This window comes from Phaseolus vulgaris, chromosome 5 (assembly GCF_051622355.1).
Source record: "Phaseolus vulgaris cultivar YP4 chromosome 5, ASM5162235v1, whole genome shotgun sequence".
NCBI classification, from domain to species: Eukaryota; Viridiplantae; Streptophyta; class Magnoliopsida; order Fabales; family Fabaceae; genus Phaseolus; species Phaseolus vulgaris.
Window position 1 is genome coordinate 41,021,473 of NC_143502.1, and position 17,200 is coordinate 41,038,672.

The following is a 17,200-nucleotide window of genomic DNA, read 5'->3' on the forward strand; positions in this document are numbered from 1 at the left end:
ATCCACCTTTAAGAATTCTTGAATGTAGATCAATATTAGATGAAAAAATTGAATGAGTGCTTAGATAAGAGATTAATGTGTATTTATAACCTTTGTAAGTCATGATATAAAGATTTAGATAAAAAAAGATATTTAGTTGTAACTATATATATTATTTTTGATATTTTATTTATATATATTCAGATATTAGATAAGTATAATTTTGTTAACAATTATAATCTTATCTTTGGAAGTTGGTATTTTGGAAGTTTTTTTAACATTGAATGAATACTTAAATAAGAATTTAATGTGGAGGGGGGGAAAGAAAAAAAAAATAAAAAAAATAAGAATTTAATGTGTATTTATAAACTTTTTAAGTCCCGAAATAAAAAAAGATATTTAGTTGTAACTGAATATTGTTTCTCATATTTTATTTTTATATATTCAGATATTAGATAAGTATCATTTTATTATTAACTATATTGAATTATAATCATATCTCGAAAACATTAAATTTTGTAGTAAGCAACTATTATAAATCTTCTTAATTTTAAATAAAACAATTCAAGGATAATGTATGTAAAATACAAAGAAATTGCCAGTATTTTTATATATGATATATATTGATGGAATTAATGTGGTTTTTCGTGTCTGTGTTTTTTTTCGGTTTTATTTGGAGGCTTTTAGTCTAATTTTTTTTATACGGGTTTGAAGCTTTTAATTGAATTATTATTCTTTTACGATAAAAAAACACAAATAATAGTGGTTTGTGTTTTTTAACTAAATAATTTATTATTTTTCAGACAATATTATTTTAAATATGAAATGAATTATATTGAAAAATATCTATACTGTGTGTTCAAGTTTTTCGATTGAATGGAATTAGCCCCAAATATCATATTAACAATGATGATAAATTAATCATAATTTCGAAAAAAATATATAATAATTAACAAATTTAGAATGAAATAGTTGACATCTTTTGAGATTTTACTTTTTGTGTTGTAAATATTTAATGTTCTTTTAAGAAGAAAGATATTTAGAGATTCGATAATTTTAATGATCTTTTTTTAAATTGACGATTTTTGTATCATGTGTGCAAACTTGTATATAAGTCTAACTATTATTCATTTTTAATTTTTTTAACTAATTAATACAAAATCTTGAAATAATCTTTCTCTTATTGATTAACTCAACATATGTAATTCAATTTTTCCACACAAATTAATATTTTATAATTTATTTATTACTATTTTAGAAATTAAATCACAAACTAATGATTCTTCTAAAAAACCACGCATGAATCATATTTATTTTGTAAATTGTAAATTAAAATAAATAAGTTTTAAATAAATTTAACATGTTTTAAATAAATATTAAGATATTTTAAAATAAAATAATTGAAATTCTTAAGAGATTTTTGTTTTTTGTGTGTGTGAATATTTAAAGTTTTTTTTTAAATAATACATTGTAAAATAAATATTTTAATTTGACCATTATTATAAATCTTTATCCTATCTTAAAATAAAACATTTCTCACTCTCACATTTAGAAATTTAAACTCTATTTCTTAGTTTGTATATTAATATCTCATTATAAGAAAAAAATAAGTTTAAATGTTATCAAATTATATTAAACATGTATTCTAATTATTTTTTTTAATGGTAGATAGACTCAATCAATGATTTACAATCTGGCCATTAAATCATTGTCTTAACTATTATATTAAAAATTTATTAAGAATTTTATTTTAATAAAAATATATAAATAAGTTTCAAACCAATATCCAGAATCTTACCAGAGATGAAACATCTCTATGTCCCATCATGTAACTTTTATTATTATTATTATTATTATTATTATATTCTGTTTAATATTTGATTATTATGTAAAATTGTTTGTAAACTAAATATAATTAAATATTTTTATTTATTATTTTATCAAATTCATATATTTACAATTATAAATTTAGATTTTATTTACGGTCTATTTTTTTTAATATATTTTGTCATGCTATGTTTCCTTTTTTATTTATAATAAATAGTAAATTATTAGTTATACTTAAGTTTATACCAATTCATTAGTATATCTTAGATGCTTTGGATTGTAATACGTTTTTATTATTTGTTACGAATGTACAAAACTTGAAGAAACTACTGAGTTAATATTTAAGTTGATAAAACTAGTAGTTGAGCTGTTAGTGAGAAGTAATTAACTTTAAATAATAATTATTGTAAAACTGTTGTTACAAAACTTGGAATTTTCTAAAATTGGACATAATTTTTATGATCAAGGTGAATCAACTTAAATTTTATTTTATTTTTTTAGAAAAATATCGTCATCATAATTTATTATGGAAAATTACAGAAAAAAACAAATAAATATAAATATATGAAGAAAAAAATTGAAAGTTTTTTATTTGGGTCAAGGATTAACCTTGTTCCAACGTTTCCTTTGATAATGAAAATCTGGGTCCACTTAGTTTTAAAAAAGCAAAAACAAAAGAATAAACATAAATATTAAAAATAAAAAAATAATATTATTTTTATTTGAAAATGCAAAGAAATACAACGATTTTTTTTATATAATCAATTACACATATCAAATTAATAATCAAATATATAAATATTATACTATATTTATATATAGTTTACAGTTTTGATGAATAATTATATTTATATATAAAATTAACTAATTTAAGTTGTAATATCAAGTAAACTAATTTATTTTAATATCTTATTATTTTAAAATATCACCTTTTTATATATTAAATATTATAATAAATTTTTATTTAAAATTAATTTTCAAATTTTTTTCTTTTTAATTAAATTATTTTAAAAAAATATTTTATAAATTATTTTTTAAATATATTAATATACAGAGCAAGTAGAAGATTACTCGCAACTAATTATTTCTAAATACGATAACGGTAACGGTTATTTGAACATATTTTGGAACATATGATTTTAAAAAGGCTATTAGAGTTAACATTAGTGTCATTTTTTATTTTTTTAGTTTTGTTTGTTATGTATATAGTTGGTTATCTAGTATAAATATATTAAATATGAGACTAAGATAATAATATGTAGTTTGTGTGTTATAATATACCAAAAACTATATACTTATAATTTCTTGACTTTAATAAAAAATTTGTGTGGTTTTATATTTAATTTTTTTATTTGTATATTAAAGTAAATGAATGTATTTAATCCAATTAAAAATTAGGTGAAAATTAAGAGTATAAATAATTAAATGAAACTAATATTATTTTACCACACTTAAACGAGAAAGAGGAAATATTAAATAAGCATTAAATTGATAAAAAAAAAAAACACATACTTTATTAAAGATCATTAAATAAGTTCCATTACATTTAAAGAGACTTTCTAACATCTAATAATAATCATGATGTGTTACAGGGAAAATATGCTAGACTCCCATAAGTCTAACTCTAATTCTTTTGAAGAAAAGCTTTGAACCATTTTGCAGATTGTTTGGCATGTCGTTTCAAACCATTTTTGTAGTCCACAAAGTTTAGTCCAAACCGTACATTATAACCATCTTTCCATTCAAAATTGTCCAACAATGACCATGCAAAATATCCCTTTACTCGTACGCCATCCCTTATAAAGTCAACAAAATAAATTTGTATTAGATTTAAAAAGTAAATAAATATTAATATGTTAAAAAATACTGCATTACCTTATTGCTGAGAGTAGATAATAAAGATGACGATAATGATAGTCAATTCTATAAGTATCTTGAAGCATTTCTTTTACGGATAATGTTGGATCAACGTTAATATCACCCATGCCTATAAATAAAAAGTAATATACATTAATATGTTAGAACACAAATTACAAATAAAGGTACAAACTTGACATTAAAATTCTATATTTTGAAGATAATAAAAATGAAACTTGGTGTAATTACCATTTTCTGTTATGTAGATCAAAGGATTGTTGTACTTTGTACTGGTATAAAGCAATAATTTTCTAATTCCTTTGGGATAGACAAATAACCAACTTGGACCAAACTGTAAGTGTAATTACAAGTTAGTTATAGAAAAACCAATAACTAATAATGACATGTATCTATAGTTTGACATGACCAAATAGATACCTGTGGACCAATAGGAATCCCGTTGCGAACAGCTGGCCAATGGAAACAGAAGAAAAATGTGAGTTCCACAAATTCAACATTTATAAGTTAAATAATTAAATAATTTATAGATAAAAGGTTTCCTCACTTAATGCATGGACATTAGAATCTGTAGTATAACTTGGTTTGTTGGATTTGGATGCATTGGTAGCATAGTTAGTGGTGTAATAGTTTAGTCCAAGAAAATCCATTGAACCAACAAGAAGTTTTGCTTCTTTTTTAGAGAACTTTGGCAATCGTTTACCAACTAGGGAGCGCATGCTATCTGGATATTTTCCTGATGTCAATGGTTCCATGTACCTATAATTATTTTACATATAAAAATATCAAAATTGAGAACAATTGCATACAAAAGACATAAAAACAACTGCATATATTCTCTTCAATAATGCGTGTTGTCATGACAATATTCTCATATAAATTTAAGTACTTACCATCCAAGCGAGAAGTCAAGTGCACGTTCGGAAGCTTCTTTATCTGTTTGACTATTTGAATATGGTTCAACCCAATTAGAATTAAGTGTTATGCCAATTATTCCTTTCTGAGTATTCTGCATAAAGTGTTTTGAATGTTAAATAAATATAAGAGTTATACTATAGTACTTGAACTTTCACAACAATGTGGAAATCTAATAAAATGTGAAGACTTAAAAGTTCTCATGTATGATAAAAAACCTTAAACTTTTTCTTGTACACATCTACTGCAGCTGCATGAGCAAGTAGTTGATAATGTGAAACTATATAAGGTTCTGTTCCCGAGTCACCACCAAGACAAGTTGAATCTAGCCATTTAGAGCATCGACCTGGTGCAAAACTCCCACTTGCATAACCAGTACTACTATAGGTCAATGGCTCATTTAGAGTAATCCAATGTTTCACTCTGTCTCCAAAGTATTTGAAACAAACTTCTGCGTAGTTTCGAAAATCACCTCTAAAAATCAAGAATCAACAAATTATTAGTTGGGTGTTGTCATGTGTTGATCTAATTTAATTGGGCATCTCATGCTATTTTAAAAAGATAAGAATTATGTATAACATATATTTGTAATTATATTACTACTGATTTTGGATAGAAAATAAATTTTGTATAACTTACACAACTTGACGACTTAAGAAACCTCCATATTCTTCTTCCAATGCTTGGGGAAGATCCCAGTGAAAAAGTGTGACATATGGTGTTAGACCTACAATATTAATATTTCACACATAACTATTGTTATTGTCACTTACTCTATTTTAAGATGTAAATTTTAATTAAAAAAGAAAACAAGAGAATATTGACCGTTGGCTAGCAAATTATTAATGAGGTTGTTGTAATATCTGATTCCTTCTGGATTTATGCCTCCACTACGCTTTCCATCTATATATGAACAAGTGTTTTTTAAAAAAGATTCAAATAGTTATATATAGTGAAAGATCCAACTAGAATTATTACAAAACCAATAATTTTTCATAAACTTTTATCTCACTTGGTAGGACTCTAGACCAAGAGATGGAGAATCTGTATGCATCGAGATTCATATTCTTCATTATCTGAATATCTTCCTGTTATGTAAATTGAAAACAACATCCAAAAAATAATTAATTACATTGAGGGAGAGAGGTAATTGGTTTCTTCATTGATCATCACTAAGAATTTGGACTTTACCTTGTAGCGATGATATTGGTCCACTGCTACATCTCCATTACTTCCATTGTTTATCCTCTCTGCAAGTTATTACACATTTATAATCATACTATTGTGAACTATTTTTAAGTTTAGAAAGTCTAAGATAATTTATATGATATCATGAGAGATTGAAACACAGAAAACAAAACCTGGATATTTGTGGGTGTATGCATCCCATATACTTGGTTTTCTTCCACCTTCGTTTGCCGCACCTTCGTACTATTCGTACATGTGATGAAGAAACATAAGAAAATGGTAAAATGTGAAGGATTTTGCGATGAGAATAAAAAAAGCATTTACCTGGTATGCAGCAGATGCAGTACCGAAAACGAAGTCTTTGGGAAAACTGTTTCGATTGAGAGAAAGAACTTCGACAACAGATGACTGTTGTTGTGCAACACTAATGGATGAAAATGTGGTAATGAGAGTGAAGAACACCAAGAGAATAAATCCATCACGTGTCATCTTCATGATGCACACACCAAGCCCGTTGAGAGAGATTAATGATGAAAGGTCCACCCTTTATAATTCTTGAATGTAGATCAGTAATAATGAGAAAATTAATGAATGTTTAGATGAGAGATTAATGTGTTTATATAAACTTTTTAAGTCTTAAGATAAAGATTGAGATAAGCAAAAGATATTTAGTTGTAACTATATATATTGTTTTTTTGGTATTTCATTGTTTTTTTAGTTGTAATTCTTGCTTAAGAAAAGATGGTAGTTTTTAGTGGTTTTTTTTTTTTTTTATCATTTGTTGTTAAATATCTTTCTATATAAGGAGATTAAAGAATCTTTAAAAAAAATGTCTATATTATCAAAATTTAAGATCAACTACTAAATTGGTTTATAATAAGAAGTTATATAATAGAAATTTCTATTATAATAGAAATCGACTTATCACGTGTAATTGTTATTTTACAATAATTTCAGATGTATAATGTTTTAATTATTGTATAAGCAATATTGTAATAACCAATAAAAATATAATAAAATTTAGGGCCGATGTTGGCAAATGTTGATATATACAGATGAATAGATATTATTTTGAATTATGAACTATATAAAATGTGTACTTAAAGATAAAAAAAATATTTCTTCTTACATATGTTAATATAATCTACTAACTAAAAATATCATCAGAAGTTGTTATCTTATCAAATAAAACAAATTTTATAATAAATTAAATAACATTTAATAAATGATGACAATATTTTATTTTATCATCAAGCTACCACTAATTTTTTTTCTCCAATACTAATTATTTTAGAACTCCTAAATTACTTACAAATACAAAGAATAATACCTAACTAACTAACTATATATATATATATATATATATATATATATGAATTTACTATCAAACTTAAGCCTTCCTAAGTCAAAATAAAATAGTAACATAATTTTGTTTGAAGTTCTTTTAACTAACTTTAAAAATAAAAAAACTCCAAAAAATCCTTCATTTATTTTATTCAAATTAAATAAATTATTATGCAAAATATAAAAGATGTTGGAATTTAAATATTGTAAAACTACAATAAAATCATTAAATAAAAACTAATTTTAGAGACAAAATAGTTAGTTATATTGACCATAAATTAGATATTATGGCAGAAACTAAAAAGATTATTGATATCTAAATTAGTTTTTTTTTATACCTGTATCAATCACATCATATTGTCATCATAGCACACATAGAACAAATTGTAATTGAATTATTTTTAACAAAGATATAAGAATCTTCAATCATAAGTGAAACTATCTAATTTACCACACTTAATACATTTTAAAAGACTTGTATTAAGCATTTTATAATACTACAAGAAAATTTGTTATTACCAACTGTTTTGAATTTGTAAATAAATTAAGACTTACATACAAATTTTACATATGAATTATTATTTGTAGGTAAAATCGATTTACCTATGGATATTTTCGTGTGTAACGATGAAGTAGTGTGACAACAATAATTTTTAGGTAAACTTGATAATTTGAGACGACATAATTTTTAAAGGATGTTATTAGTAGACAATGATAATTGGATAAGTAGGTAAATAAAGTTATGTGTTAGTTATTGATCTTACATATACATTATAGTAATATTAATATTAATAAAAATAAGTAATATCAATAATATTAAAAGTAATATTAATAATAATATGAATAATATTAATTATACTTAATATTAATAATTAATACTATTAATAATAATATTGATAATTTTATTAATAATATTAATATTTCATATTATCATTATTATAATTACTACTAATATTAATATTATTAATTTGACTAATATTGTTATTGATTACTATTAACAATAATAATATTATTAATATTACTAATATCACTATTATCATTATTATAATATTAATAATTATATTATTATCATTAATATTGTTATTAATATTATTAATATTTTTATTATTATTAATATTGTCATTATTATTAATATTTTTATTATTTTTAATATTTTCATTATTATTAATGTTATTATTATTATTATTATTATTACACCATAATAATATTAATATTATGATCAATATTGTTAACAATATTATTAATTATTGTTAATATTATTAATTAATGTTAATATTATTATTAATATTGTGGATATTATTATTATTATTATTGTCATTATTATACTAGTCGAGTGTTTTCTCAAATTTTCTCACTCATACTATAAGTCATTACTTGTGTTATACACCCTATTGCTTGAATGTTTATGTTATCTGATTGAACAATAATAAACAATGTATGTAATCATGACTTATTACTTGGGTGTTGTTTGAGCGGTTTACTACTAATTAAGCAATATCATGCCAAAGAGCATATTTTAAAGAAAGTTTAAAACTCTCATCATTTGACCAACATTAGTTTGCTCAAGTATAGGTCACTCTAGTAATGTCAGCTAGGTGGTTGAATAGGCTATGAAAGTTTGTGGAAAGCAAGAAGTCTTATCATTCAAATGTTAATTTGACATTTGAGTGATAAGGTCGATGTTGATTTTCTCCATTAAAATCATATGATTCAATCATTAGTCTAGTAACTTAATCAATGTGGGTTGGCATTCAAGTGTTGTACTCCTACTAGCTCAAGAAATGAAGTGACCAAATTAATTCTCTCACATTTATATGTGTATTTGATGACACATATGTTATATATTGAAAACACTTTTAATATGCTTTACTTTTTATTTTTAAATAATTTCCTTCTAGACTTTTGTAGTTGGACTTATGAGCATATTTAGAACTCATTTTTAGAACCATGTTTGTAGTAAACATGGAGCATAAATAATTTTGTTTTTTTTTTTTCTGTTTCATAAATTGTCTATACCTCTCATACCTCCATTTGTTTTGTTGAGATTTCAACGATTGAAATTATACCTACAATCATGGCAATTTGGTTGGATAATCTTTCTTTAATTATACCTAGATTTTTGTTTTACATTTTTGTTTTGTGGATGAATATAGGATTTTATTTGTTGGCACAAACCCTTTTCCCTTTTTCCCTTGCACACACATCGCATAACTCTTTTCCTTTCCTCACAAGGTGCAACACAACCATCTCTCCCACTTCATTTCTCTTATGTGCAAGCACAACTCTCACCCTCCTTCCTCTTGCATACTAAGATTTTTTATTTGGATGCCTATGCCAACAAGATTTTGCTTTATTATTCTTATCCAATTTCTCAATTCCCTTATTATTTTTTCAGTTGAAGAGAAATATCTTTATTAGGTTCAAGGTTGAAATTTGAGTGAAATTTTCTATTATATGTTCACTATGTTCGTTTATTTAGAATTATGAATAAATTAACTAATGAAATTGGAATTAACATCATGAAAATTTGGTTGGATAATTTTTCTTCCTCTATTTTTAATTGTTTTAGTGATAGAGTTTATGTTTTTGTCATATTTGTTTTTTGATGAATCTTAGGCTTCATTTGTTGACAAAACTCTTTTTTTCCTACACACATACTACATTATTCTTCCCTTTCTCCGTAACACAAAAAGCAACCATCTCCTCAACTTTCCATGTTCCCCTTTCATGCAAACACAAATCTCACCCTTAATTAAGGTTGCCTATGGCAGTGTATTAAGGTTCTTCTGGAAGGGTTGTTCGTCTATGTTTGAATCTTTTTGGAAGATCTTAATTAGATATACCCTGAGCTCATTTTACTGCTTGGAGAGTGTTGAGTAACATAATTGCTTCTAAAGCCAATTTGTTAAGAAGAGGGGTTGTGGTTGATTGTATGTCATGTTGTTTGTCTGGGGAACCATAGGAGACCACATGACATTTTTTTTTTCGAATTTAGAATTGTTTGGTTAGTTTGAAACCAGTGTTATGCTTGACTTGGGGTGGCCTCAGTAGACCATATCGATCTTGTTTCACATTTTCTGCATTTTAAGTTGTGTAATATTCCAACCTATATTAATGTCTTTTGGGGAAGTGTCTGGATTGTATTTATTGGTGAGATATGGAAGCATAATAATAAATTCATCTTTAAAGGTGAAGTGATAGATAATTTTGAATTTTTTTTCTTTAATCCAACTAAAGGTCTAGTCTTTGATTACATCTAAAGTTGCACACGCTCGTTTTTCCTAGTCGGATTGATGTCTAGACTCATTGATGTGTTTGTTTATAATTAAAAGCTCTTGACTTTACATGCTTTTAGTTTGAGTAAGATGCTTGTGTGGTGTTATTATGTTTCTTTGTTTAGTAGTTTAAGTTTGGTTGAGTGAAGTAGATGGTTGTTTTTGGTTTATTTGTAATAGGGTTTGACCACCCCTAAAGTGATTCATATTTATTTATTCTTTCTTTCTGATTAAAAAAAAAATGTTGCTTATCACAACTAAAATATAATGAGTGTTAAATAAGGTGAGGTAGCAAACGACATAAAAAGACACAAATGTTATTACGAAGTGAACTTTAAGCCTAACCCAACCCCATAAAACCGGCTCACAGGGTTGAGGTTTGCACCCACTTATATACAATGAAAGACTCTAATCTCTAGTCGATGTGGGATCTCCAACAAATGTCTCTCCTTTTACACTTATTCGTGATGATATGAAGTCTATCTGCAAGTTTCTTAAAAAAGAAGTGTAAGGGAACTTATGAGTTTTCTTTGATTGAGAAAAACTTCATTCACTAAACAAATTCAAAGTTTACTATGTTAGAGGCATCATCGGTTATTGTAGAGGTGGTAAATGCAAAATAGGATAGTTAAATATATGTTGAGTGTGCATATAAAAGAATCTAAAGAAAAAATATTGGAGAAACATATACAACAATTGGAAGTCAGGGTTCTTAAATCAAAATACGAGTTTAGAATGGTTTATAGATCCTCATCTCTTTGGCCTGAAATTAAGCAGTTTTATTCTACTATATTTGATTATACTTCTTGGACTATTGGTACATGTTCTTTTATTAATTTCTAGAATGATAAATTGTGTTATACTACTTTTTTAGCAAATATTGTAGGGTTATCTGATGGAGTTAGCATTTCGGATACAGTCTCTCAGTTTTTGACAAGTTGTGATTGGAATATTCCCTTATCTTTAAGGCATATATGCCTCATTTTTTTAATCATATCATGGTTAGGGAGGAACATGATATTCCTAATTGGATTTTAGAGGAGTCTGGTTGTTTCACTCTTAAATCGGCTATAACTTTTTTCTTGGAACCAAGAGTTTCCTGTGGTTGGGGTAAATTCATTTGGTCTTCATCTATTTTGCTTTCCAAAACTCTAGTACTTTGGAAAGTTTTTCGTAGGCGGCTTCCTACCGATCAACATATTCAGAATAAAGGTTTGCATACATGTTCTATGTGTACGCTTTGTGAAAAGCATGAAGAATCTATTCAACATTTATAAGATGTTGTTGTGAAGAATCTTTCAAGAACTATGAAAGATTCAAGCCATGAACCGTAGCAATGACTTGTTGCTAAGGAAGTTATCATCGTCCAGTATAGCCCCACACCGTCTAACACACACAAGGTATATATAAAAGCATGTAGACGTACAAACTACACATGCAAGAGACCCTTTACCTAACAAAATTATTAAAATTAAAAGCTTGTCTGATTCGTCATTTGGATGTGAAAAAGAAAAATTAAATATAGAATGCGTTATAGCTCACTTTAACTTGTCGCGATCTCAAATTATAGATGTACTTAGTACAGAGGGAGAAAGAATAAACAGATTGAACAAAATTTAGTAAATTAGACATACAAAGTAAATCATACAAAATTTAGTAAATTAGACATACAAAGTAAATCATACCTTTAAAAGTGCTGTTTTAAATCCTGCAAAATAAATTGAGTGTGTCAAATGTTGTTTCAAGAGATGGAAAGACGCAAAAAAAGAGAAGGAAACCTAACAAACAAAAGAATAAACATAAATATTAAAATAAAAAAATAATATCAATTTCTATTTGAAAATACAAATAAATACAACGAAAATTTGTATATAATTAATTACAAATAGTAAAGTAATCACTTATATATAATATCTATAATATAATCAATTATAATATATTATAAATATTATATTTACATAAATATACAGTTATACAGGTTTGATTAATAATTATATTTATAAATAAATAATAAATAAATAAAAATTAATTAATTTCAATTTTAATATCAAGTAAACTAGTTTATTTTTAATATATTATTATTTTAAAATATCCCTTTTTATATGTTAAATATTATAATATGTTTTATTTAAAATTTAGTTTTAATTTTAATTAACTTTAAAAAATTAACTTTTATATAAATTATTTTAAAATGTATTTTATAAAATATTTTTTAAATCTATTAATATACAATTAAATTATTCTATTAAAGCAATTAAATATTCATCATTCATTCTTTGTTCGTCTAAGTAACCTTATTTTCTTTTTTTTTTTCTTTTCTTAAGTTTTCATCCATACTTGTTTTTTCATACTTTCTCCATCTTTATATAAAAGTGGTTTGAAAAAAGTAAGGTATGTGCTATGTGGTACAAGAAAAAAGAGTGAGAATGATGGCCAAATCAACGGAAGAAAGGGGGTTGGTCGTGGGACTCGCGATGCAGGCCAACTACAAAGAAAAAGGGCGTGGAGATATGGTAGAAAAATTAATGACGTGCAGTCATTGCGGTAAAAATGGTCATGACACGAAGGGATGCTTCCAATTGATCGGATATCCCGAATGGTGGGGTGACAGACCAAAAAGTGAAGGCAAATGGAACGGCAGGGGACGCCAAGGGATGCAAAACAAAGGTAACCCGACACGTGCAAATGTGGCACACGCTAGTGGAAGCAACAGTCAAGCCAACAATGACGACAAGAAACTTGAGATGGCAGGTCTGACCAATGAACAATGGAAGGTACTGGTTGATATGATTAGCAAACAAAAATCAAATGAATCAGAGAAAATGACTGGTAAGAGCATTTGGGATTTGTGGATTATTGACAGTGGGGCATCAAACCATATGACCGGGTCACTGGAAAATTTGAGTGAAAAGGAAACTATACAAAGGTGCCCCGTAGGGTTACCCGATGGTGAACGTGTTCTACCTTGCGAACAGGGAACAATGACTCTTGAAGAAGGACTTGAATTGAAAAATGTCCTTTATGTTCCCAAATTAAAATGCAATTTACTTTCAGTACCTCAATTGACGGATGAAGAAAATTGTGTTGTAACATTCACTGATAAATTGTGTATTATACAGGACCGCACTTCGAGGACACTGATTGGAGCAGGTGAACGGAAAGATGGGCTTTATTGGTATCGTGGGGTACGGAAGACTCAAGCATGTCATGTCAAGATGGAAAATCAACTAGCACTTTGGCACCAAAGATTAGGACATCCGTCATTTAAGATTGTGCAAATGCTTCCTGATATAAGTGGGAAATGTACTCGTGATGAGTTGAATAAAGTTTGTGAAGTTTGTGAAAAATCGAAACAAACGAGAGATAAGTTTTTCTTAAGTGCGCATCAAGCTTTGAATATTTTTGATTTAATTCATTGTGACTTATGGGTCCTTATAAAACTCTTTCATCCTGTGGTGCTTCATATTTTTTGACAATTGTGGATGATTGTTCACGGGCAGTTTGGATCTATTTGTTAAAAGAAAAAACAGAGGTATCAGTGACTTTGAAAAAAAATTTCACACTCGTTGAGAGGCAATACAACAAATGTGTTAAAATGGTTCGCTCTGACAATGGAACCGAATTCATGTGTCTAAAACAATATTTCATTCAACAAGGTATCCTTCACCAAACTTCCTGTGTCGGGACCCCGCAACAAAATGGACGCGTCGAACGCAAGCATCGGCATATTCTGAATGTTGCTCGGTCATTACGGTTTCAAGGCAATCTTCCCATTAAATTTTGGGGGGAATGCGTTTTGACTGCAGGCTACTTAATCAATCTCACACCATCCTCCATTCTAAAAGGAAAAACCCCTTATGAAGTGATCCATGGATGTGTACCCAGTTACACGCACTTACGAGTATTTGGTTCATTATGTTATGCTCATAATCAAAATAGACAGCGGGATAAATTTGATAGTCGTAGCCGAAAATGTGTGTTTGTCGGGTATCCATATGGCCAAAAAGGATGGAAATTATTTGATTTGGAAACAGAAACTTTCTTTGTCTCTCGTGATGTACATTTTTTCGAAAATAAATTTCCATATTTTGAAGCCAAAAAGATGGACACTGCACCACCATTGCAAAACCCAATTATTGCCAACTCTTTAGAAACTGGAACGGACCCACATTTTCTTCATGAAGTTGCCTCCTCAAACCTAGATGAATGCATCGTCAACCAACCCATTGCATCTCCCATCCCAGCCAAGGAGGATGCTACCCTCACAGATGACTTCGACCACACTATCAACGACTCCGATCCGTGTATAGAAGCCTCGACGCTACCCGCGGATCCACCGCCGCGTCCGACGGAGACGGCGCCGTCGGTTTCTTCACCACCGCTGACGGCCGCGGTTCCCCTTGGGCGAGGGCATCGCGCGAAGCTGCCTTCCGTACGGTTACGCGATTTTGTCGCAGCCACCACGATATCGTCAAGCCCCTCTGTTCTGTCACCTCCTTCAACAGAATCCTCAGGTGTTTCGTATCCTATATATGATTTTGTGAATTGTGATTCCTTTTCTAAACATCATCAAAGTTTTCTTGCCTCTTTACACACCGAGCAGGAACCCCTGTTCTTTTCTCAAGCGGTCCGAGAACCTCGGTGGCGTGATGCTATGGCACAGGAGATTCATGCTCTCGAACTCAATGACACCTGGAAACTCACCGCTCTCCCTCCTGGAAAGAAGGCACTTGGGTGTAAATGGATCTACAAAATCAAATACAACTCGGATGGAACAATTGAAAGATTCTATCTTCTTCTCTCACTCATTACGGCTTCCAACAATCCCCGAAGGATCATTCCCTGTTTACTCTCAATAATAATGACATACAGTTGGTTGTGCTAGTCTACGTTGATGATCTTGTGATTGCAGGGAATAATGGTACTGCCATCCAATGTTTTAAAGGCTACTTAAATCAATGCTTTCATATGAAAGATTTAGGCCGCCTCAAGTACTTCCTGGGGGTTGAAGTTGCTCGCTCCCCCAACGGAATCTTCCTTTGTCAAAGGAAATATGCCTTAGATATCATTACTGAAGTCGGATTGTTGGGTGCGAAGCCCGCCACTACACCATGTGAAGAAAATCACAAATTGAGCTCCGCTACTGGTTCTTTTCTTTCTGACCCGGCTACTTATCGTAGACTTGTTGGGAGGTTAATTTATCTGTGTTTCACTCGACCTGACCTTGCCTACAGTGTCCAAGCTTTATCTCAATTTATGCAAAATCCACGCTCCGAGCATTAGCAAGCTGCTCTTCGTGTTGTTCGATATTTAAAGGGGCATCCTGAACAAGGAATACTCCTACCTCGAGAGAACAACTTACAACTCTTTGGGTGGTGTGATTCTGATTGGGCAAGTTGTCCACTGACACGGAAATCTCTCACCGGATGGTTTATTCAACTCGGCACTTCCCCAATCTCTTGGAAAACCCAGAAACAACAAACGGTTTCTGCCTCCTCTGCTGAGGCTGAATATCGATCAATGGCTAAGACCACCCGAGAATTAAAGTGGATTAAAGACATTCTCGCTTCTCTACATGTTCCTCATCCTGACCCAATTCGTCTTTATTGTGATAGTCAAGCAGCACTTCACATTGCTAAAAACCCGGTCTTCCACGAACGCACCAAACACATTGAAGTTGACTGCCACTTTGTTCGAGATGAAATCATTCACAAGCGCCTTCTTCCATCCTATATGCCCACATATACACAACTAGCTGACCTTTTCACCAAAGCTCTCCAACTAAAAAGTTTGGAGCCATCTTGGTCAAGTTGGGCATTCAAGACTTACATGCTCCAACTTGAGGGATATTACCGGACAAAATCATTATTAGACTTAATTAGACTTAATTACAGGAATATAAGTCTATAATTAGACTTAATTATAGGAATATAATCATTATTAATGGGTCTATAATTAGTCTTAATTACAGATGTTATGTTAGAAAAAGAATCTGTACGGTTCTAATGCTATGGTTATATATATATATATATATATATATATATATATATATATATATATGTATGTATCATTGCTATAGATGAGAGGCAGATTGAATAAAACAGAAAATATTCTTTCAATTATTATTTAGAAAATCTTCTGGTCGAATTTAAAATTTAAGGTGTTACGTTTGATTGATAAAAAATTATTATCAAAATTGATTTTCGTTTTAATTTGTAAATCGATGTATCATTTAAAGTTATTTTTAGGAGATTAAAGAATCTTTAAAAAAATGTCTCTATTATCGAAGTTTAAGATGATGTAAATTGGTTTATACCAAGAATTTATATAATAGAAATTTATATTATACTTGAAATCGACTTGGCATGTGTAATTGTTAAGAGAATTTAAGATTTTACAATAATTTTATATGTATAATATTTAATATTTGTATAAACAATATTGTAATAACCAATAAAAATGTAATAGCATTTAGGGTCACAGTTGACAAAATGTTGATATATACAGATAAATAGATACTATTTTGAATTAGGAATTGTATAAAATGTGTACTTAAAGAAATAAAAATATTTCTTCTTATATATGTTAATATATAAGAAGATAATCAAGTTCAAGTTGAAGATAATCAACTAACTAATAATATCATCAGAAGTTGTTATCTTATTGAATAAAATAAATTCTAAAATACATTAAATAACATTTAAAATGTGATAATAATCTTTTATTTTATCATCAAGTTACAACCTAATTTTTTCCTCAACTACTAAAACTCCTAAATTACGTACAAATACAAAGAA

General features: G+C 28.3%; 1 protein-coding gene across 1 annotated transcript; it reads right to left on the minus strand.

The window, feature by feature from the left end:
* Nucleotides 1–3,294: 3,294 nt before the first annotated feature.
* LOC137835770 (beta-glucosidase 24) lies at nt 3,295–12,148 on the minus strand. Its single transcript, XM_090301972.1, has 14 exons — nt 12,089–12,148; nt 6,109–6,338; nt 5,958–6,027; nt 5,788–5,846; nt 5,609–5,684; nt 5,422–5,499; nt 5,236–5,323; nt 4,815–5,070; nt 4,575–4,690; nt 4,229–4,440; nt 4,102–4,133; nt 3,913–4,015; nt 3,682–3,793; nt 3,295–3,602 (listed from the first exon to the last, which is right to left on the minus strand). The coding sequence occupies exons 2-14, from the start codon at nt 6,277–6,279 to the stop codon at nt 3,431–3,433; spliced, it is 1,545 nt and encodes a 514-aa protein (XP_090158098.1). The 5' UTR covers nt 6,280–6,338; nt 12,089–12,148; the 3' UTR covers nt 3,295–3,430.
* Between the last annotated feature and the right edge of the window lie 5,052 nt (nt 12,149–17,200).

Excerpts from the sequence above, each read along its gene's own strand:
- LOC137835770 (XM_090301972.1), bottom strand. The coding sequence starts at position 6,279 with ATGAAGATGACACGTGATGGATTTATTCTCTTGGTGTTCTTCACTCTC. Across the intron at positions 6,028-6,108 it reads CTGCATCTGCTGCATACCAG|TACGAAGGTGCGGCAAACGA; the intron begins GTAAATGCTTTT and ends ATGTACGAATAG. Across the intron at positions 4,441-4,574 it reads CTTGACTTCTCGCTTGGATG|GTACATGGAACCATTGACAT; the intron begins GTAAGTACTTAA and ends AAATAATTATAG.